General features: G+C 46.6%; 5 protein-coding genes across 7 annotated transcripts in view; 3 read left to right on the top strand and 2 right to left on the bottom strand.

Moving 5' to 3' along the window:
* The first annotated feature begins 20 nt into the window (after positions 1 to 20).
* Positions 21 to 4,143, top strand: LOC115550468 (eukaryotic translation initiation factor 3 subunit J-A). Its single transcript, XM_030365530.1, has 8 exons — positions 21 to 77; positions 169 to 257; positions 350 to 404; positions 945 to 1,006; positions 1,673 to 1,775; positions 2,529 to 2,690; positions 2,817 to 2,890; positions 3,417 to 4,143. Exons 1-8 carry the CDS (start codon positions 56 to 58, stop codon positions 3,549 to 3,551), a joined length of 702 nt encoding a protein of 233 aa, XP_030221390.1. The 5' UTR covers positions 21 to 55; the 3' UTR covers positions 3,552 to 4,143.
* A 1,625-nt stretch (positions 4,144 to 5,768) lies between these two features.
* On the bottom strand, positions 5,769 to 12,709 carry parp16 (poly (ADP-ribose) polymerase family, member 16). Of its 2 annotated transcripts, none has more exons than XM_030365528.1 (7): positions 12,471 to 12,709; positions 11,856 to 12,051; positions 11,578 to 11,715; positions 11,297 to 11,503; positions 10,031 to 10,202; positions 9,144 to 9,288; positions 5,769 to 7,614 (listed from the first exon to the last, which is right to left on the bottom strand). In XM_030365528.1, the coding sequence occupies exons 2-7, from the start codon at positions 12,042 to 12,044 to the stop codon at positions 7,479 to 7,481; spliced, it is 987 nt and encodes a 328-aa protein (XP_030221388.1). In that variant the 5' UTR covers positions 12,045 to 12,051; positions 12,471 to 12,709; the 3' UTR covers positions 5,769 to 7,478. The 2 variants fall into 2 exon arrangements, with proteins under 2 accessions (XP_030221388.1, XP_030221387.1); XM_030365527.1 differs by having other exon boundaries at positions 5,769 to 7,617; positions 12,471 to 12,708.
* A 77-nt stretch (positions 12,710 to 12,786) lies between these two features.
* Positions 12,787 to 18,535, top strand: tmem276a (transmembrane protein 276a). Its single transcript, XM_030365529.1, has 4 exons — positions 12,787 to 13,632; positions 14,280 to 14,393; positions 14,501 to 14,638; positions 17,773 to 18,535. The coding sequence occupies exons 1-4, from the start codon at positions 13,236 to 13,238 to the stop codon at positions 18,075 to 18,077; spliced, it is 954 nt and encodes a 317-aa protein (XP_030221389.1). The 5' UTR covers positions 12,787 to 13,235; the 3' UTR covers positions 18,078 to 18,535.
* A 2,695-nt stretch (positions 18,536 to 21,230) lies between these two features.
* On the bottom strand, positions 21,231 to 22,344 carry fibina (fin bud initiation factor a). Its single transcript, XM_030365531.1, has one exon. The coding sequence runs from the start codon at positions 21,986 to 21,988 to the stop codon at positions 21,338 to 21,340; it is 651 nt and encodes a 216-aa protein (XP_030221391.1). The 5' UTR covers positions 21,989 to 22,344; the 3' UTR covers positions 21,231 to 21,337.
* A 126-nt stretch (positions 22,345 to 22,470) lies between these two features.
* slc5a12 (solute carrier family 5 member 12) overlaps positions 22,471 to 22,567 on the top strand; it is a 10,484-nt gene continuing 10,387 nt past the window's right edge. For both annotated transcript variants that reach the window (XM_030365514.1, XM_030365513.1), the window contains exon 1: positions 22,471 to 22,567. This exon is cut by the window's right edge. The gene's annotated coding sequence lies outside the window, so the exon portion shown is untranslated.

Below are 22,567 nucleotides of genomic sequence, written 5' to 3'. Positions count from 1 at the left end.
TACCCGCATGGGTACTGTTATGCTGTTGGGACCGGTGGGACGCAACACATGCAAAATGGCGGAGATAGACGACTGGGGTAAGTTGCTACGGGAGCTGACTCTAATGTTGTTTCGTCAGTAATGGACCGCGAAATCATTCAGTAATCTGATGTCCCCCCCTGTGATCAGACGCTGATGACCTGGCGACAGAAGAACAACCAAAGAAGACGGCTGAGGTGGATAACTGGGACGATGAGGACGTCGATGACGACCCAAAGGTAACGTGATGTTGGAGGCATCTGGCTCATCAGATGATGTCATACAGTCCGCTTCTAGTTCTCACGTTGTTGAACTATTTCCTATTTTGCAGGATAGTTGGGCCGACGAAGAAGCCGAATTGAAAAGGGAAGAACCACAGAAAACAGGTCACTAAATGGGATTTCAGTACCAAAACATCCATTGGCTGGTAGACGTCAGCCTGAGTTGGGCTGGCTGTCACTTCGCTCACAGAGGCCAGGGGTTCCGAGGACCGGCATATTCATAGAACAACTTTGAGGACCGGTAGTCAATTGTAATGCCTTAGTTTAAGATGCATTATTTATTTTCCTTTTTTTTCAAGATGGTTTATAACAGTTACAGCAACAGCAGTGAAATGCTTCAGTCTCAGGCTCCCTTCAACACTGCAATAAATATAATATATTTATTTTTTTATAAGAGAAACAATTCACAAAACGTTTCCCTTTTCTCTAAGACAAATAAATGTATGGAGCCTATTTTTTTGGAGGAAATAACAAGACTCGTACAGCTTAAGTTATTATATATGACGACGGGTACACAGACCGGCTCCAGTCCGGAGACCGAGGGTTGGGAAGCAAATATATTTATAAAATAATTAACCATTTGAACCCGTGGAATCAAGCTAATATAGGCTGCGCATTAAAGCTGTATGTTTTTTTTCCCCCCAGAAATAGTAACATCTGAAAAGAAGAAACAAAGTGAAAAAGAACAAGAGGAAGTGAAGGAAAGAGTGAGTATTGTTTCATTGGATCATTTTGTATCGATTTTCTGAATAACTTTTTCATTGATGACTACACACACATTGTGCTTTAATACAATTAGGGCATTTAGCAGACACTTTTATCCAAAGCGACTTACATCAGACATCGACAGGCACACTGCATGGCAGAGTCAACCATGCAAGGCGTCAGCCAGCTCGTCAAGAGCAGTTAGGGTTGCTGGGGATCGAACTAGCACACTTGCTGGGGATCGAACTAGCAGTTGACAACTGCTCTACCTCCTGAGCTAAGCCGACCCCCCTCCCCGTGCTGTACTGTATTAGACATGTACAGCACATGCATAAATGAAATATAGGCATTTAAAGTGAAGCCAATCATTTTAGTATTTTTCTCCACTAATCCTAGCGGTTGTAGGCTAAACTGGATGCTCGCCGATTGTATTGTCTGTGTAGTCACCCCATTGTCCAGAGTTCCGTGTGAGAAATACATTTTTCTGTTTTATTTTTACTACGTCAAGACCAAATACAAAATGTAGCAACTCATTTATGGATAGAAATCCACATTGGATCAACAACACTGGAGTTTATCTTAAGATTTGGTCCTTTTGTTGCAAAAATCCAGTTTTATGAAAAATTATCACATTATTAACTCAAGCAACATAAACATGATCTTTTTAGTCTGAGGACCATGAGGAAGGCGCTGAGCTCACCCCTGAGGAGGGGTCGGAGACGGGAGAGCAGCAGGAGAAGCCGGCTGGGGAGCAGGCCAGTGAAGCCACCGGTATGTCCTCAATGGTTACTATTAATTCATTCATATGTTCATATTCATGTACCTTGGGTTGGGACAAAATATCGATACATCGTTATATTGTCGCCCTTCTTTGTGCGATACGAGAAGTGATACACCGGTGGCAAATATCTATTTTTATTTTATTTACAATTGATTTATTTAAGCATTTTTATGCTTAATTCATGAAGTCAGAAGAAATATTGCCCAAGATATAGATATTTAAGAAATAAAATAAGGCACTCTTAAAGGTTGTATCAACAATGTTAGGTGACATCACTTCTGTTGGTATTTGAAGCGTGATCCCAAACTAACAGAGCCAGCTCGCCCCTCCCATCCGTGTTTCGTGCATCCAGTTAAAACTATCATGAACGCAGCACAAAACCCCACAACACCCATCCCTTGTCAGTGATTGGTTGGAATACTATTTATTTTGGTTTTGAGTGGTTGGTAGTACCATTTGTTTTTGTTTCCTAGAATCGCTGTGACAACTTTTTTATATATCCTCTTCCCCGCTCCTCGAGGTGTCACTGAACACATTGTCAAGCAACATATTGATTATCTCAGAATCGCTGTATTGGGATATTATCGGTATCCTACTAACCCTAGCCCTATGTTTGATGGATACACCAGCCTACCAGCTGGTAGAGTCCACAGGCCGGGGTTGGTTGATCTATCTAGAATGCCCTTTCGATGATAAAAGCAAAGTTATTAAAAACCGTCCACACAATTATATTGTTCCTCCAGCTGTCGCAGGTGTACCAGGTGGGATCGATGCCATGAGCCCGTCCTCTAAAGAGGACTTCAGTGAATTTGAGAAGGTGCTGAAAGACAAGCTTTGCCCTTATGAGGGGTCAGTTCATTACTCTGGCCTGCTGGAGTCCTTGTTTCAAGACCTCTGCATCTCAAGTGAGTCCTCCACCAAGACTGTTTGTGTTGTTTAATGTAGGATTCCTTGTGGATACTGCCTCCCCTCATCCCATTGCGCACGTGACATTAAGAACACGTGTTACTAATACGCCAATGTCATTACAGTGGAGATAGAGGACTTGAAGAAAATCAACTCCTCCCTTACCAGTCTGCTCAGCGAGAAACAGAAACAAGAGAAGGTTTGTTTACTCTCGTTATTTAAAGTCGCAGTGTGTAAGATTGAGCTCCACCCGCCTGCTGAGTGACCCCGGTGGTAGTCGAGAGACCTTCATAATAGAGGAGTTCTGTCCGATTGGCTGGGGGGTCGGTCAGTGTGGGAGGGGCTTTAGGACTTTGGGTTGATCAGTAAGATTATCTACACATAGACAGGTATGGGCTTGCCAGCATTTAGTATTTGTTGAATTGATCAGTTGTAGGATGTGATTCATAATTTTATTGAAACCACTATTGCAGAATTGGTTATAAATGTGTGCTGGTTATTTGAAGCTACGAGCTAGCCTAAAAGTTACACGCTGCGACTTAAAGTATACCATGCGGCCAGTATTGCTACAATGCCTCTACTCTGCAGTGTTTGATAAATGATATCCTGATGAAAACATATGTTTATAAATAATGTGCAACTATAGCTGTTTTAGGACTTGATCCCAATTTCTAAAATGTGCTCAGTCTTGGGTCTCATCAAACCATTGCCCTTTGTTCCTTTAGCAACTCAATAAGGGGAAGAAGAAGAAGAAGGGAGCAGTGACAGTGGGGGGGATGAAGGCCAAGCTGAAGGATGACCTTGCGGACTACGGACAGTTTGAGGGAGGCTACACGCAGGACTATGAGGACTTCATGTAGAGGCCCCTGCCCGCATGCCCTCCAACTCCGCTTGAACATCCATTTCTTCCCCTCAGAACGATGCAGTCATTGTAGTACTGCAACGATTAACAAATGGACAGAAAATTTACTTTTTTATAAACACCAAACATGGTGAATTCGATTTTCAGAAATGGAAAATAATTTGTTTTTTGGAGTGGTTTTAAGGTCAATATGAATACTCAAGTTTACATCTTAGGTTTTCATCTTATTAAGATGCTCCATGACACTGATGGATGATTATGGTTTTGCTGTTCTTTATTGTATTTCATGGAGTGAATGATTCATGGAAAACCAACTGGTGGGTTAATTGATAGTTGGTGGCAGACATTAGCCTGTCAGACGTTGCTGAAGAACATCCTATTGGAGGCTTTCCCTGTAAAAAATAATCACTGCATCCAAAGCAGTGAATTAACAACATAATAAATCATCACATATGCAGGAAAACTTGTCAACAAAAAGTTTGTGCTTTTCAAAAAAACTAAATTTTTCTTTATCGTTTATTTAAATGATGTGACTTTATTGAGAATGGCTTCATTTAATCTACTGTTACAAATAAATAACACTATCCCAAGCCGATTCTATGGATGTGTAAGAGCTAGGCAGTTACATTGTGGTTCTTTATAATTCTACTATACAGGCACATTACAGCAGCACTGCTCAGCGGCACTGTAAAGATAAAAGCAACATGTGTTTATTTTACAAACTACATATTTGACATATTTATATTTAACATTTCAAAAATTAATAGTAATGTTCTGAGACTTAAACAAGTGTAAATGTAAAACTGAAATAAAATAAATATTACTAAGTAGTAGTTAATTGAACTTTCAGACACTTTCTGCCTTAAATATAAAAGGTACTGAAGGTGTCTTAGTTCGGTCAGCACTGTCCCTCGCTCCCCTCCCTCCCTCCCTCCCTCCCTCCCTGTTTCAGCCGACACTAAGGAGACGCTGATGTTCCACATGGTGACCATGTTCCCTCGGGCGGTGCGGCCAGAGAGCAAGGCCTCTGCTGCTGCTGGGGGAATGCAGGCCCTGCACAGCCCTCCTGTGTGCAGATCCACCGCCCCCCCCCTGGCGTGCACTGGGGCTGCGGTGCTGAGGAGAGTTGCGGGGGCCCTCAGACCATGGGGGCCCTCAGTCCACCAGGGGCACAGGGGAATCTGCAGAGCTGGCAAGGGCTGCTCCTCTTATGTCCAGGACAGGAATGGCATCACGACATTATCTCCAGATTAAATTGACCGACTACTCCAGATAATATTGTGTGCTTTACAAAATATATATATATTTTTAAAGGGAGATGTCATTTATTTTGCATTGCAAATAAGATCTTTTGCTCCCGGAACAAATATTTAACAGATTTGGGGGGGGTTTAGGGATACTGACACTCCTGCTATCTCGTTTGAGCTGTAAAGTACGATAGCCCGTTCAAGCTTCCTTAGAACCAAAGGCTTTTCTTAACAGTGAACCCGTAATGACCTTATTTCTCTGTGGTGTCTAGAAATAGATTAATAGATTATTTTTAAATAATAACAACTTAAGTACATTTGTCAGAAGGTGTGTAGATCTTTTGTGTGTTTTTATGCAGTGCTGGAATCTACTGATTTGGGCAGCTGTCTTCCAGATTTCACACTCCAATACCGCCCAGCCAATCACAATAAACTCTGCTCTGCCAGTTGACACCTGCCTCCCATCACTCCATCACACTCTTTCTACCGTTCCATCACACTCTTCCTACCCTTCCATCACTCTTCCCATTTCTATTTTTGTGCCAATCAGTCCCTGTCATAATTGCATGTGAAGATGATGTGAAATAAAATGTATTTTGATTTATGTGAAATAAATGTTTTATTTTTATAAACTCGATTTTGTGTTAAGAATCCTTGGATCAGCGCAATGGCACCACACGTTTGAATACTGAAAACCTTTCCACTGGGACTTCATACATAATACACACATGAAACATCCAAACAGAATTTCGATTTAAATGATACTATTTTGGTGTATTCATAGTCAAAAGTCACTGGAGTAACACAATGTCATTTAATATCTAAATAAATATGATCCAAACAGACAAATAGATTTCCTTCATCCATACCATTTCCCCAAAGTTGGTCGTTGGGGAAATGGTAACTCAGCAACTCAGTTAGTTTTATGAACCTCTCGTTCCTCGTTAATGGAATAAAGAGTCAACGACCACAGCGGGCAATTTCAGCTTTATGACAACAAAGCAGTCCATCAATTGTAAGTCTCACGATCTTGCTCCCAATACTTTAAATTGCATGACTAAGATAAATATGCTGTAATTATTAGGTCTGAATTGGTATTTAATGTACGCAGTTATTGTATGTCGTACTTATAGTACTTAGTTGTGTAGCATCTTATCCTAGCTATCTTTGCTGTACACAGGGAATGGGTTAAACTATCGATTGTTAGTGCTTGGCACTTGGTTATATGAACATCCGTACTGTTCCCACAGCGATATATTGTTTCACCTTCTGACAGATGTGTCGCTTTGGATAAAAGCGTGCGCTTTTATCCAAAGCAAAGCAAAATCAGCCCTATCAACCTCGTGTATTTAACCCTAACCCGAACCTATTTAACTATTACAAGGGGTTATCTTAATTAAGTGTGTGGTCTGCATAACATATCATAGTGCCCTATATATATATTATAGTGTCCATTTTATTATTGATTTATTATTTGCATAAATATTGTAAAACAATATTCCAACAGTATTCCACCATGTTCAAAAAGCATGATAAAGTAAATGCATTGCATTTAATTCTGAAATACAGCGGCGCTTTAAAAACAAGTGAAAAACAAAAACAATATGCCGCTCTAACCGCTGATACACAACGCTGTATAGTAACCCAACCCCTGGAACCAAAGACGACTTCACCAAAGCAGCCGCTGTTATCAGCCCGTATCACCACCTCTACCCTGATAACGGGATAATGGACCCGAAGACCAGCCGTGCCCAGGGGCAGTAAACCAGAGGAACACCTTCAGGTGCTCCTCCTCTCCCGGGGTGGAGCGGGCAGAGTGAGGGACACGGCCAGCCCACAGTGGTCCCTGGGGTTTGTGAGGACGGGGCCTTCAGAAAGACGTTGGTCGATGAGGCGAAGCGACTTAAGACCTTGGCAGGAGGCTAATCCTCAGTGTTTCCACTGCGAGTCCCGGACACGGTGAGCGTGGAGCACAAGGTCACGTAGATCAAGAATAATGCAATACCAGGTGTGGTATAAGTAGGGTGAAATCAATGCACTAACATGGAAATTAATGTAGCTGGATTCAGAAAATGATGATATTCATTTGTAGATTCTGTTGACTGTGTTTCCTAAATTAAAGAAACAACCAGAATGGTGGTTGATGATTCCATTGCCCCTGGTAAACAAGATGCAGTAATAGTGATGGATGAGAGCATACATCAACTCATATCCCCTCAAAAGTCATTCAACAACAAACAGAAATATTACTTGTGATGAAAATCTCCAGTCAGGTCTTTAAAACAACACAAGATTACGTTGCGCATTCTGTGAGTTTGGCATCGCAGGCGTGCAGTCGGGGCAGAAAAAAAGTTGACAGGACCAACCGACCAGGTATATGATACAGGAGGTTTCTTTGCTTAGCAGTAAAAAAGATAAAGTAGATAGACCATTGTTTCTTTTAAGTATTTTTAAGAGGATATCGAGTAATCATAACGTAACAGCTGTCATGATAACTTCTTGTTCAAAAATGAGCATCAAGGTTAAATGATCAGTGATCTTTCTGAGAGAGAAATATATATATATATGTATATATATATACATATATATATATATATATATAAAATACAAAATGTAGATCATGTGAAGATTGTCTGTAAGCCGGAAGGCACGCAGAGTACTACCCAGGGGCCGGCTCATCAGCGGAACAGTCTGTGGACGAAGGAGGAGAAGCTGGAGGAGTTGAAGGCCCCGATGCAGATGAGCAGCAGCAGGTACAGACTCATCATGACCGCAAAGTGGTGCCTGACCATCCAGGAGGAGCCGCGCGAGTGCCTGCTGGGGAGGGGCACAGGGAGACGGGGGTTACCGGGGTTACCCTGGCGACAGCGCCCGCCCGCGTCACCTGTACAACTAGCCGTTATGTGTGATGATGGAAAGAAAACGATGGATGGGATGGTAGCCGTTATTTACGAAATTGCTAGTGTCGATTGGATGCCTTGTGGCTGTGCAACTGTCGGTTAAGTGACTTCTGCTGGCTAGCCAAGCCCAGTTCAATGGATGCCGATGCTTCTTGTTCTTGTGTCACTCAGTCGACAAGTGTACTATTACAGATTTGATAGTAGCTCCAGGGGCAGGTGAAGCCAAGATGTGCCTGATCCAGTGTGTGGACACACCTATTGCTTGTTTGTTATTGACACATACATCTTTTTAAAGGAAACGTTGGTCTAGCTCAGGGATGGGCAACTGGCGGCCCGAATCCTCACTCAGTCAGGCCTGCACATAATTTTTATTTAATAAAAAATAAAATAAAAAATCAAGATACAGAAAACTTGGTTACGAAAGAAGAAAAGCAGAGTATCTGTTCATAGAATTCAAAGGCAAACCCATGTGTCTAGTTTGCTTAGAAACGATATCAGTCATGAAAGATTTCCAATTAAGTCGCCACTACAACTGCTACAACTGCCCTGAAGTGAATATCATGCTTGTTGGGTTTGAGTTCTTTGAGTTGTTGCACTTAATGTTGGGCCACTGTTTTTCCTTTTTGTGACATCATTGAATGATGATGTATGTGAGCCCTTTGCACTGATCAAAATACTAACCAATCATGTGGCTGTTTGAGCATGGAAAACATGGAATGAATGTATGTTGGTTCAATCAACATACCATACATAGGTTATGAATCTGGAAGATTTTGTAGGTAGTGGCCATCCCCAAAATGCACCAGAATACAGGAAATCATATCCAATCAATTCTAAAATGTGTAGCTTCTCTCAGTTTATGACGTATGAGTAGAAGTGCACCGTCACATGGCCCTCTGATGGTGATGATGAAGAATTGTGGCCCTCTTTATCATGAAAGTTGCCCATCCCTGATCTAGCTGCTCTAGCTGCTCTAGCTGCTTAGTGATGGATTGCTTTAACACAGTCAGGGTGAGGGGTTTGATGGAGAAAGACGCCCTCCCTCAACACTAACTAATGCCAGACATATTAAAAGATGTGCTTGCACTAGCATTGATCTTTTAAAACAGCCACTCACTATTTATTGGTGATTGGGTTTTCACACAAGCTCTCTCAATGAAATCTCACTAAATTTTGTAAAGAAGTGGATAGCATTAACCTGGAGGCTCTGCTGTGATGGCTCCTCAGTCCCTAAATGGTGACGGGGAGTCACAATCCTAACCCAAAACCTCAATGCACTGAGATAAGACCTTTTCCTCTAGAAAATCCCACAGGATAAACAGAGGTAAAGTGCTAGCCTGGTCTCATGAAGGCAAATACACAGTATGGCCCTCTGGAAGTCAATGTGACAGCAATGTGGGAGTGGTGTAAACCCTCTCAGCTCCGCCCCTCAGTAGTCCTTACCTGGACAGGTTCTTCCTCTGGGAGTAAACCAGAAGGTACTTGACTCTCAACAGCTGATTATTGGTGACGATAAAGTATTTCTCCGGGACCTCCCCGCCCTCGCTGTTCTTCGCTCTCGCCCGCTGGCGGTCGACAGAGTCAGAGTCTGAAAGAGTTTCAGGGAAAAATGTGTGGATCAGCCGCAAGTAAGCAAACCCCATTAGCATCCCGAGCTAGCTATGACATAGTATTTGCTATTAGCAGATGCTTTCATCAAGGTGACGCAAGTAATGTGATGTAATGTGACGTAATGAAAAACTGACTGAGGAGTGCTCAGACAGGCTATTGATGTTGTAGAGCCCTGCAATGGGCAGGACTCTACAACATCAGGAGGATGGGATCTGTGCAGAGGAAGTGAGCGGCTTTCGGATCCACTTTTGGTCAAATTCCGCCTAGATTGTTCTGTGTTTAATAAGATGGGCGGTAATGGGGAGTTGAGCAGTGTTGGAAATTAGATGGCGGCTGTATGCAGCGCAGGTGGGACTGCTCTCATTGGAAACACGACTCACTTAATTTCCAGTCAAGCCACACGGCTAAGAAAGTGTTTTTTACACTCTGAAAAGTTTCAGTGAATATGCAGCGCGACAATAGTGTTATTCGCTGGCTAGAGCATACAAATAAACATACCTCCAAAGCAATTAAATCATTGTACTTAATTTCTTAAACTTAATTCACTGTAAGCGAGTGAATCTTTTCAAATGCATGCACAGACCTATGGTACGAGACGGAAGACATGCCAATACTGCATCAATGCAACAGAAAAAAGGGGTGCGACCAAATTTGTTGGGGGACCACCAAATGAAATGGTCAGCAGCACCAGAAGCTGTTCAGCCCTGCATGGTACGTACCTTTCCTTTTCACCTGGCACTTGACGTCCGGGTGGTCGATGACCTCACACAGGGCCACGCAGCTCAGCAGCGGCCCTAGGAGGCTCTCCCTCCAGCCACTGCTGTGGGGGCTGTACAGCACTGCCATGCTGAGGTCACTGGTCAGGTAGGTCCCCTCCCCGTACATGGAGGTCTGAGCCGGAGTCAGAGACAGAGACAGAGTCAGAGACAGAGTCAGAGACAGAGTCAGAGTCAAGGCTCAGGCTATGGTTCCATGTTGACGCAACGCATTGACCATGTCTACGCTTCGACGCAGTCGAGAACCTGTTTTGGCTGTGTCGGGTTTAAATCAGCAGACCAATTACGTCCTTGAGGTGCAAAGACGTAATGGGTCCGTAAACCCCCTTTCGTTGCATCGACGTGGAAACATAACTAAGCCTTCGGAGACAGAGACATAGTCAGAGACAGAGACAGAGACAGAGACAGAGACAGAGACAGAGAGAGTCCGAGACAGAGACAGAGACAGTCAGAGATGGACTCAGACAGAGTCAGAGACAGACACAGAGAAACAGAGTGAGACAGAGAAGGAAAGACAGAGTCAGAGAGTGACAGAGACAGAGAGCGGGTCAGAGACAGAGACAGAGAAAGAGACAGGGTCAGAGTCAGAGAGAGCGAGAGTGATAAGACCAACAGGATCTCTCAGGAGCAGATTAAACAGTCATGGGCGTTGAAGCCCTAATACTTTAAGTATTTTATCCCTGCTAAACTAGAAAAATCAAGAGGTCAGAGCCAGGAGGTGTATTCGGGCCCACTGAGAATTCCCCTCAATAAGTGTCTGAAACAGTTTGTTTGCGCTCAAACTTTACTTCCGTAACAGTCTGACGTCAGACTGTGCAGTGGGCGGTGCTGAAGCGCCTCCCGGCTACCCGCAATGTTGACAACTTCTCTGGGTGTAACAGAATAGGCGTGCTGACCAATCACAGCAGACTGAGGGGGCCCAAACACGACATCATACAAAACAGAACGTTTTTTGGAAGACGCTGAAATTGGTTTTGCAGAAATCAACACTGTGGGAATAATAAGGGGTATTTCTGACCTACCGGCATGTAACCCTATTCTAGTAGTATCCCCAAACGCAATTATTAACCCTAAAATAGCATGATATCTTTAAACAAAATGTACGTCAGTTGATAATTGTAATGATCGCCTTAATCCAATCTGCTTAACTAGTGAGCATGCCAACGTAATTTATGGTGTTTCCCACCGGTGTTCGCTATGACCCCTGACCTTGTTGAGGTGACAGTGGAGGCCGTTATGAAGGATAGAGTGGAAGTTCTCCAGCCGGCTCCCGTGGAATGCATAGAAGAGGTCTCTGTCCGAGCGTGTCTTCTCGAAGCGCGCGTTCATCTGGTCGCAGTACTCCAGCTCAAACAGGAAGTCTGGAACCGGCGCTGAGACGCCCTCGTTCTTAGTCAGGTCACACAGCCTGGGGTACTGGTGGAGAGGAAAGGGCCCGTGAAGAGGTGAACACAGAGGATGAGTTGAAAAACATCTGTGTCATCACCTACCTCTTCCTTCTGAAGGGTCTTCACAGCAAAGCTCTTGGAGGAGAGGATCCAGTGTGCCAGGGCCACATACTGGTCTCCTTCCCCGGGGTTCAGTCTCACCAGCTCCCTCACACAGGGAAAGCCGCTCACGTCTGTCAGCTGGAGGACCACACGCACGCCACTTCAACATGATGAACGAACGGAGGTAGACCCGTTTGAGTATAACGTTAAGTTGGCGATCAATGATCAACCTCCTAAGTGCCCCAAAGAGTTCCCAAAGAATAGAGAGGTCTGCTCACCAGCTCCTCAAACTCCTTGTTCTCTCCTCTGAGGTATCTGGCGGGGAAGGGCCTCAGCAGGGAGTCCCTCTTGTAGCTCTGTGCCGCCGCCACGAAGAGGCTGCAGCGCAGGTCTGCCGCCATCGGGTCCCGGTGGAGGCAGGAGCGCACGAGCCCCCGGGCCGCGGAGGGGGGCAGAGGCGGCTGCATTCCAACACTTGACCAACACATGTAGGAAAAACACTAATACATCAACAACTACCGATATACGAAGCGACCATACACTATATAAGGTCGTGTCAAACAGTCGAATGGTTTTTTGAAGTACGAGTTATTGTTTACTTTTGTAACACATTAACGACATTTATTCGACATCAAACCGAATGAATCCTCTAACGTAGCGGGTCTACTAAAGAGAAAGAGATAGTCTATTCAGATTTATAACGCAAATAGCGGTCCACTGTGCGTTACAAGTGGCTATTTAAGAGTACGGGCTAGCATATGCTGGCAAAGTTGTTGACTGTGACCAGACGTTCAACTTAACAAGAATGTCATCAAGCCGTCTCGGTAAATGTTAGTAAAATCACAAGATGATATCCTCTATTAAATTATGATGTCCGTTCCAGATGTCCTTACCTCGGATCTGTCCCTAAACCATATTATATAGAGAGAGAGTGGGCAGCTATCAGCAGCTAACAGCGGCTAACTAGCAGCTAACTCCAGGGACGGCTACGTAGTTTGTTACGTGTTCTACGTAACAGCGAGCGCCCTTCCCTAGTGCTGTCCGACAGACAGACAGACAGACAGACAGACAGACAGACAGACAGACAGACAGACCGAGGTATAGACAGACAGACAGAGACAGACAGACAGACAGACAGACAGACACACACACACACACACAGACAGACAGAGAAAAAGGCAGAGAGACAGACAGACAGACAGACAGACAGACAGACAGACAGGCTGGCAGACCGACAGACAGAGAGGCAAACAGACAGGCAGGCAGACAGACAAAGAGAGACAGGCAGATTTAGATCCACAGAGTGATCAGCATTAATTGAGCCGTGTTTGTTGCAACAATAAGAGTTTTAGTGTGAAGGGTCCTCTGTCTCCATCTGCTGGACAGATTCAGAAGAGTGACCGCCGATATGATGCTGAGTTGAGATGCATCACGGAGCCACCAAAACATCCAGGCCCTGCACACAGCTCACTAGACGACGGGACTGTTATCTTCTGTGATATACAATCATCTGGAACCAAGGGTTATTTTAGACCTAATGTAGATGACCCTACTGTCTATTCGAATCAGGCTGCATCATCATCTGAGGAGCAGACCGATTGTGCAGGAGACGGGCTGTCGTCCCGTGGATTAACAGGGCGCAGAGATCCGCATGGACTATGGCTGCGATGAGGACTTTGACGGTGGCGGGTTTGTTCCTGGCGTTCTGCTCTTTAGGATTAATAGCGATAGCGATAAGCACTGACAACTGGTATGAGACCGATGCCCGGAGACATCGGGAACGGTGTAAGAATTATTCCAACAAAAGAAACGACCCTGGATTCATTTACATATCCAGCAACAATCTGCCCCTCCGTATGCTACCGAAGGACCGGGACGTGGACCGGAGGGTGACCAGTGGAGGAATGCTGCTGCGGGCCAGGCGGGACTCCCTGCCTCTTGCACTGGCCATGGAGTCCCTCTGCAGTCGGCAGTTCAATTCCACCATCACCGGGCTGTGGAGGAAGTGCCACCGAGAGGGCTTCGACCTGGAGACCGAGGATCTGATTTTTAAAGGTTAATTAACTGATTGTACTCGACTGTATTGAATCATAATTGTCTCTCGCGCGCGCGTGTACGCGCGCGTGTGCGTGCGTGTGTGTGAGAGAGAGAGAGAGAGAGAGAGAGAGAGAGAGAGAGAGAGAGAGAGAGAGAGAGAGAGAGAGAGAGAGAGAGAGAGAGAGGGGGGGGGGGGGGGGGGGGGGAGAGAGAGCGAGAATGGAAATGCGGTTGTCAGATTGTGTACATGTGTTTCTGTGGGGGGGGGGGGGGGGGTGCTGTATTCCGCACGGGCAGATTTGTGTTTCTTTGTGCACGAGACGCTATCCAAGGTGTTGATGTGGCGCGCGTCACTTCGAGGTCTACGCAGTATCACAGAGCGCATAGAGCCTCATGTCGACCCATGTGCAATCAATATGCAAGCATGTGATTCGTTCTGCACAAACCATACGTCGTTAACTGAGAGAGAGAGAGAGAGAGAGAGAGAGAGAGAGAGAGAGAGAGAGAGAGAGAGAGAGAGAGAGAGAGAGAGAGAGAGAGAGAGGGGGGGGGGGGGGGGGGGGGGGGGGGGGAGAGAGGGAGAGAGCGACGAAGCACCTTCTTCTCAAGCATTTTAGGTTACATGTTAATAAAAAACATTCTCCTCATGCTGATTCAATCTGCAGGGTTGGTCCCTCGCTGCACCTCCATCAAATACTACTACTCCTCTTCTGCTCTGCCCCGGAATCTACCCGTCAACCTGACCAAAACAATCCGGCAGGACGAATGGCACGCACTCCGTACGTCTCACGTTTTCCATCTTCCCATCGTTAAACACTGACAGCCCATACTGACAGCTGTGGGCGTGAGGCTCATGTTAAACCTGAACCGGTTTATCCCTCTGCAGACCTCCAGAGGATGACCGCCAGCTTCATCGGGATGGCGGTGTCCATCATCCTGTTCGGCTGGGTCATAGGGGTGCTCGGCTGCTGTAAGGACCATGACCTCATGCAGTACGTTGCCGGTCTTCTGTTCCTAATGGGAGGTGAGTGCTGCTGGAGATATCACCTGTATAATCAGATATCAGCATCTAAACACAGAATCTGTAGGCTACGGTAAGACTTTGGTATCGGATGCACTCTGGATTTATTTTGTAGTTCATTTGAAGTTCGACCAGTATTGACCAATCACGTTTGAGCAGGCATTAGTGGCACGCATGTACACAGTCTATGTTGACCAAACATTTTAGATCCTATTGTCTATCATCTGACGAAGGCTTTCGATTTTTAGTGGCCTTGATATCTGTTTATAGAATTAGCCAAAAATTCGTCTGAACCGATATATATAGTGGAGGGTTTCCAAAATTAGCTAAAAAAATAGCTATACATAAAGCACTACCCTTTAAAACCACAGAGTGGCAGTAGAGCCCTGATTATAAAGAGGGACTCTCAAGCCGGGACACACGTGCCTTAAAGGAGCTGTATGGACGATTTAAGAGCTATCATTTGGAGTAAGTCATTCAAGGATTTTTGCCTTCACAAATGAAATGTCTGAAGTGGCAATGCTTTCCTCCTGTTCCGTCCGTCCAGCAAACTGCAGATGATCACTTACTAACCGACGTATCTCAGCTATAACCTTTTTGACTTTCGGCCTTTCCTGGAACCGTCACCTTATCGTGGTGGAGAGGTTTGCGTGTCGCTGTGAACCTGAGAGCTGTGTTGTCTGGAGCCTTGTGCTCCTGGTAGGGTCTCTCATGGCAGAGTGGTCTCAGGTGAGGGGCCAGACTAAGAATGGTTCAAAAAAAAAACTCCAATGAATAACCGAAAAAGAGGAGATGTGACCCGGCCCGGAGGAAGCCCGGGGCCCCCGTCTGGAGCCAGGCCCAGACGGAGGGCTCGATGGCGAGCGCCTGGTGGCCGGGTTTGCCACGGAGCCCGGTCGGGCACAGCCCGAACAAACTACGTGGCACCCCCCCTCTCTTCATCCCATGGGCCCACCACCTGTGGGAAGACCCGTTGGGGTCGGGTGCGCAGCCACATGGGTGGCAGCGAAGGTCAGGGGTCTCGACGGACCAGACCCGGGCGGCAGAAGCTGGCTCTGGGGACGTGGAACGTCACCTCGCTGTGGGGAAAGGAACCGGAGCTTGTGAGGGAGGTGGAGCGCTATCAGTTAGATCTGGTGGGGCTTACCTCCACGCACAGTCTCAGCTCTGGTACCGTACTCCTGGATAAGGGTTGGACTCTATTCTTCGCCGGAGTTGCCTTGGGCGTGAGGCGCCGGGCGGGTGTGGGGATACTCATAAATCCCCGGCTGAGCGCCGCGGTGTTGGAGTTTACCCCGGTAGACGAGAGGGTCGCCTCCCTGCGCCTAAGGGTTGTAGGGGGGAAAACTCTGACTGTTGTTTGTGCGTAAGCACCAAACAGCAGCTCAGAGTACTCGGCCTTCTTGGAGACCCTGAATGGAGTCCTGTATGGGGCTCCAGTAGGGGACTCCGTAGTTCTGCTGGGAGACTTCAACGCCCACGTGGGCAACGATGGTGACACCTGGAGAGGCGTGGTGGGGAGGAACGGCCTCCCTGATCTAAACCCGAGCGGTCGTTTGTTATTGGACTTCTGTGCTAGTCATGGATTATCCATAACAAACACCATGTTCGAACATAAGGGTGCTCATAAGTGTACCTGGTACCAGAGTACCCTAGGCCGAAGATCGATGATCGATTTCGTGATAGTGTCATCTGATCTGAGGCCGCATGTTTTGGACACTCGGGTAAAGAGAGGGGCGGAACTGTCAACCGACCACCATCTGGTTGTGAGTTGGATCAGGGAATGGGGGAAATTTCCGGATAGACCTGGTAAGCCCAAACGAGTAGTGCGGGTGAACTGGGAACGTCTGGAGGAGGCCCCCGTCCTAGGTATCTTCAACTCACACCTTCGGCGGAGCTTTTCTGGCATTCCTGTGGAGGTTGGGGGCATTGAGCCGGAGTGGGCGGTGTTCAAAGCCTCCATTGCTGAAGCTGCATTGGCTAGCTGTGGCCTCAGGGTCTTAGGCTCCTCAAGGGGCGGTAACCCTCGGACACCGTGGTGAACACCGGTGGTCAGGGAAGCCGTCCGACTGAAGAAGGAGGCCTTCCGGGATATGATATCCTGGAGGACTCCTGACTCGGTTGCAGGGTACCGACAGGCTCGAAGGGCTGCAGCGGCTGCCGTGTCGGAGGCTAAGCAGCGGGTGTGGGAGAAGTTCGGAGAGGCCATGGAGAAGGACTTTCGGTCGGCACCAAAGTGTTTCTGGAAGACTATCCGGCACCTCAGGAGGGGGAAACGGGGAACCATCCAAGCTGTGTACAGTAAGGATGGGACTCTGTTGACCTCAACTGAGGAGGTCGTCGGACGTTGGAAGGAACACTTTGAGGAACTCCTGAATCCGAATAACACGCCCTCTATGTTGGAGGCAGAGCTCGAGGTTGATGGTGTTTCGTCGTCAATTTCCCTGGTGGAGGTCACTGAGGTAGTCAAACATCTCCGCAGTGGCAAAGCCCCAGGGATTGATGAGATCCAGCCAGAAATGCTAAAGGCTCTGGGTGTTGAGGGGCTGTCATGCTTGACACGCCTATTCAACATTGCGTGGGAGTCGGGTACAGTGCCAAAGGAGTGGCAAACCGGGGTGGTGGTTCCCCTGTTCAAAAAGGGGGACCAGAGAGTGTGTGCCAATTACCGGGGTATCACACTTCTCAGCCTCCCTGGTAAAGTCTACTCCAAGGTGCTGAAAAGGAGGGTTCGGCCGATCGTCGAACCTCAGATTGAAGAGGAACAATGCGGTTTTCGCCCCGGACGTGAAACTACGGACCAGCTCTTCACTCTCGCAAAGATCCTGGAGGGGGCCTGGGAGTATGCCCATCCGGTCTACATGTGTTTTGTGGATCTGGAGAAGGCGTATGACCGGGTCCCCCGGGAGAAACTGTGGGAGGTGCTGCGGGAGTATGGGGTAAGGGGGTCTATCCTCAGGGCCATCCAATCTTTGTACTCCCAAAGCGAGAGCTGTGTTCATGTTCTCGGCAGCCAGTCAGTTTCGGCTGTTATTGCGTCTGTAGTTTATATGTAGTTTGTATGTTGTACTCGAGCGATATGTAACGACCTCGAGGAAATTATGTTGTGTGTGCATCCCTCCCTCTCTCTGTACCAGGGACGTGCTGCATAATCTCCCTGTGTACGTGCGTGGCGGGCATCAACTTCGAGCTGTCCCGCTATCCGCGCTTCATCTACGGCATCCCAGAGGACATCGGCCACGGCTACGGCTGGTCCATGTTCTGCGCCTGGGGCGGACTGGGCCTAACACTGCTGGCCGGGTTTCTATGTACATTGGCTCCCTCGCTCTACCCCCCCCACAGCCACTCTCACAGCCACGCCCACACCCACACCTCCTCCTCCTCCTCCTCCGCCCTGGCAGTGGTGCTGGACAAGCCCAGACATGAGAACGGTTGCGTGTGACCGGGACGAGCTCCATGGGTCCATAGTGGAGCAGAGGAGGACGAGGCTTGTTTTGAGCTGGACCGGGGACAAGAACCAGGGGTTCTGGTGACACCAAGAGACTCCCACAGTGAGAGCCCCAACTCAGTGGCGCACAACCTACAAGCACTGGTTTGTATTTAACTGGACTGACGGAGAGAAGTGATTTCAGTTGTCCTGGTGCTTTTGTTTTTCTTTATGTCCCTCTCTCATGAATGACGTGTTTAATGTTTTGCCTGCTCTTCAAGGGAGAGAATAATTACACTGTTAATCAATTTCCTCCTGCAAAAACACAGGCAGGAGACAAATAGCACAACAAATACGTACGGAATATGAAATAATGGATGTGTATTGTCACTTTTCAAAAGGGCAATTGTGTGTCATGATGTACCCATTCTAAATCAATAAAAAATGGAGTAAGCTTTTGGAATATGTGCAGACATCACATTGTGTTTGTAGTGTTTTAAGGTATTCTGACCAAAGAAGCTCGAACTTTTGACTGAGCTGTTGGCAGACAGTTGGAACCATCTTTTCCACTAAGTAATGAAAAACTTTGGGGGAATTCAGCAAAATGTTTTATTACATATTGAAAGCTAAAGTATAAAGACACACACACTCTCACACACACACGCACACCGAACACACACACACACACACACACACACACACATTCGGCATTCTCAATTACGTTCGTCTGAAAAACGTATTTTGTCCGTGATGACGTTTTATTGAACATAGGCCTATCGCAAATACGAATTTGTTCGAATTTGTTGGAATACGAATAGGTGACTAGGTCGAGAACATTTACAAGTAAGCTATACCTTGGGGTCTCTCATATATCAAAGGGGGTCTCAAAGGACGCATACACATCAACCTTTGGCTCCAGCCCTACAGAAAATGACTCAGCAAGTGCTCCATCTCGTTGCACCTCACTCTTCCCAGACCTACACCCTAGCCATCCAACATGCATATCTGAGAATCAGGCCTCTCTTTAATAGTGACAAAAAGTTATGAGAGAAATGCACATTAACTTTTTGTTATCTCATGGGAACATAATTTTGATGAGATAGGGTTGCACACACACACACACACACACACACACACACACACACACACACACACACACACACACACACACACACACACAAACACCCAACCACCCAACCACCTAAACACACACACAAATAGATACACACACACCCCCACACATCAAACTAGCACAGACACACAGACACAAACACACACTCACACAAACAGACATACAAACAGACACATACAGGCACACACTCACAAACACACAGGGTTGTGAATAATTCAAATTGATTTCCTACTCTTGTCAATTAATGACTCTTAAACCCTTATTTAATATCGGAAGAAAAAGGAAAACAATCGATTTATTTTCTAAATCTAACACTAGGAGGCAGTGTTACTCTGCTTCTCCCACGGGGCCGATAGGAGGACACCTCCACCTTTCCACTAATAAAACAAGCATATGTTGAGAATGGTTATGAATTACATCAACTGATGTACCAGTCAATGATTTCGAATGTATTTTATGACGAAATTTCAAAGATTTCTCTAATTTGCATCGACCATCAGTCATGTTGCACTGGCTGGTGCTGTCGGGCCGAAGCTGTGCTGATGAGGAAAGCCAGACAGGGAGGAAGTCACACCCAGTCGCACCATGTAGGCCATGCAGCTCCCTGGACCACAACCCTGGGAAACACGGCACCATAGCAGTTACTTTGTGGCTTTTGGTGCTGGAGGGAGTGAGAGCAGGCTGAAACCATTGGGTTGTCTGTCAAAAACAATCAAACGCAGATTAATTTCATAGGAATACAAAAGTATGTGATTCAATCAACGACTCAAAGTGCTATCTTTCAGAAACCTTTGACTGAATCCTAATGTTCCTTTAAGGGATTTTTTGTATTTTGTTTCTTTTGTCTGAAATAGCCTATAATTCTAATTTCAGGAAAGAAGAAACTATGTATTTGCCTGGGGCTTGGACACGCCATTTCAAGTAATACTAAAGTCCTACTCAGGCCAGATCTTCAACCATACAATAACAAACCAGTCTCCCAGTTAGAGGATACAAAACAGGCCTTTGAAGCCAGGACTTCCTGCCCGACGTGATGACTTCCAGATGGACTTCCAGGGGAAATAACAATCTTCCGATGTCAATCAACTAGTGGCACCACACAGTAGATGTAATAAAAGAGTTGACCATTTGGGTTCTTTTTTTGCCACAAATAAAAATCATCCCATGCATTTGAACTCTCTCTGAATATATCTCACTAGGCTTTAATGGTTGATCAACGACTTCATTCATTAACAGAGGAACACATGGCGAAGGGTTTAAATTAGTTCTTTATTAGGCTAGGATTTATAATGTTATGTTTGGTGTTTGGGTTTCCTCTTCCTTTATGCACAGGCTGCATTATAGCAAGACCCAGTATAGCCACTCACAAAGACAAACACAAACACAACACATAAATCGACAATGGTTACCAGGTATTGAATTACTGAAGGTGATCCTATATTCTCCTGGAGCGGTGGTGGAGATGACCCGGGGGGGGGCTTACTTTAGTCTGGCCCGTGTGAGGCTGAGGAATGTGTTGATGTTATTCTTAGAGCTCTTTCCAGCAGACACTCACTTCAGAGGCGCCGGTATAAAGGTCACACTTGAAGATAGATATGAGGATATTCTTAATCCCCAACGGATTTTTCTTTGTTAATTGTTAATTAAAGCCCCCCCCCCCCTCCTTTCTCCCTTTAATCTATTATCTCTCTGTCTCTTTCTCCCACACACGCGCACCCAACAATACAGTGACACACGCTCCCACACAAACAGACAGACCGACAGACGGACAGACGGACAGACGGACAGACTAACAGACGGACAGAAAGGCACGCACGCACGCACGCACGCACACACACACACACACACACACACACACACACACACACACACACACACACACACACACACATACACACAAACACACACACACAAACACACACACACACACACACACACACACACACACAGAAACACACACACACACACACACACACACACACACACACACACACACACACACACACACACAGAAACACACACACACACACACACACACACACACACACACACACACACACACACACACACACACACACACACACACACACACACACACACACACACACACACACACACACACACAAAGGCTTAGCCGTCCCCATTAAACATTAAGATAATCTGTTTTTAAACGGCTCAATCGAGCGCCATGACTCCGGACGACGAGGGAAAGCAATTCTTGCTGGTCTTTTAGTCCCAGGGAGATGTCCTTTGTCTCCCTGATAAGCCTCTTCACATCATCGAGAGGCTTCACCACCAGTCCGTTCAGCTGATGCTCCTCTCTCTGGTCGCTCTCTTGACTCTGCTTGAACTTGACCTCCAGCTCTAGCAGAGATGCGTCCACGCTGGTGAAGGCTTCAAAGATCTGAGACAACTCCCGCCGCAGATACTTCCCGTAGCCCTCGTCGCCGTCCAGGTCGTACGATATAGTCCTCACGATGCCATCAAGCAGTCTGGCCGTGTCCTCCACCTGATGCCTGGCGATGATGAAGTCGTCCCGGATCACCGAGTCGCTGTCCTCGTTCGCGTCACATCTACGCGCGTCCGAGAATCGGAACAACATTTGACATTTCTCGGGGTCATCGTATTCTTCAAAATCACCGTCCGGAACAAAGAAGTGATGAAAAGTCCCGTTGGAAAGCTCGGGCTGCAGGGGCCCGCTGTAGACAGCGGTGTGCAACGGCAAGCACATCACCATGAGAACCAGTGGTCCTACAGAACCCGAGCCCATCAGTTCCTCGTTGCGTCCTCCCATTCTGTCTGCTGCGAGCCGCTCCGCTCTCTGCACGAACTTCTGCAGTAGCAGTAGCAGTAGCAGCAGCAGCAGTGAAAACGCACACACGTTTCATTTGGGCTCAGGTTACACTCGAGCCGTTTCCTCTCAGGCACAGCTTGCCTCTGGCAGAGCCTCCACCAACCACATTCAGCCATGCAAATGTACAAGTTACCATGTCCTATATTGGCTTCCATCAATAATACCTTTCATCGTATTGCCTATATATGTATACATGATATCTACTTTTCTAACGTCATAACGTCTGGTATTACAGTAAGGGAGAATTTTGTTCTGCAGACAGTGGTCAGGAATGTCATCATGTTTATAGTGACACATAAGCAGGCTGTGGCCTTCATCATCATTCCCACCGGAGGACCTCTAGTTAATACCGGACCTGCCAAGTTAATGTTTAACATTTATCTCTCATTTAAAATCATCTCAACAAGTCTATTATCTGCCAATGCAAAGTGCATTCCCTCAATCAGCAACCTGCCGGGGGGACAGATGCACCGTTTACATTTCTTGAAAAAATAGCGATAACCTTCCCAAGCAGAGGCT

Source organism: Gadus morhua, chromosome 9, assembly GCF_902167405.1.
Source record: "Gadus morhua chromosome 9, gadMor3.0, whole genome shotgun sequence".
NCBI lineage: Eukaryota > Metazoa > Chordata > Actinopteri > Gadiformes > Gadidae > Gadus > Gadus morhua.
Note: the sequence above shows the minus strand (reverse complement) of the source record. Positions and strands in the feature narration are given on the sequence as shown.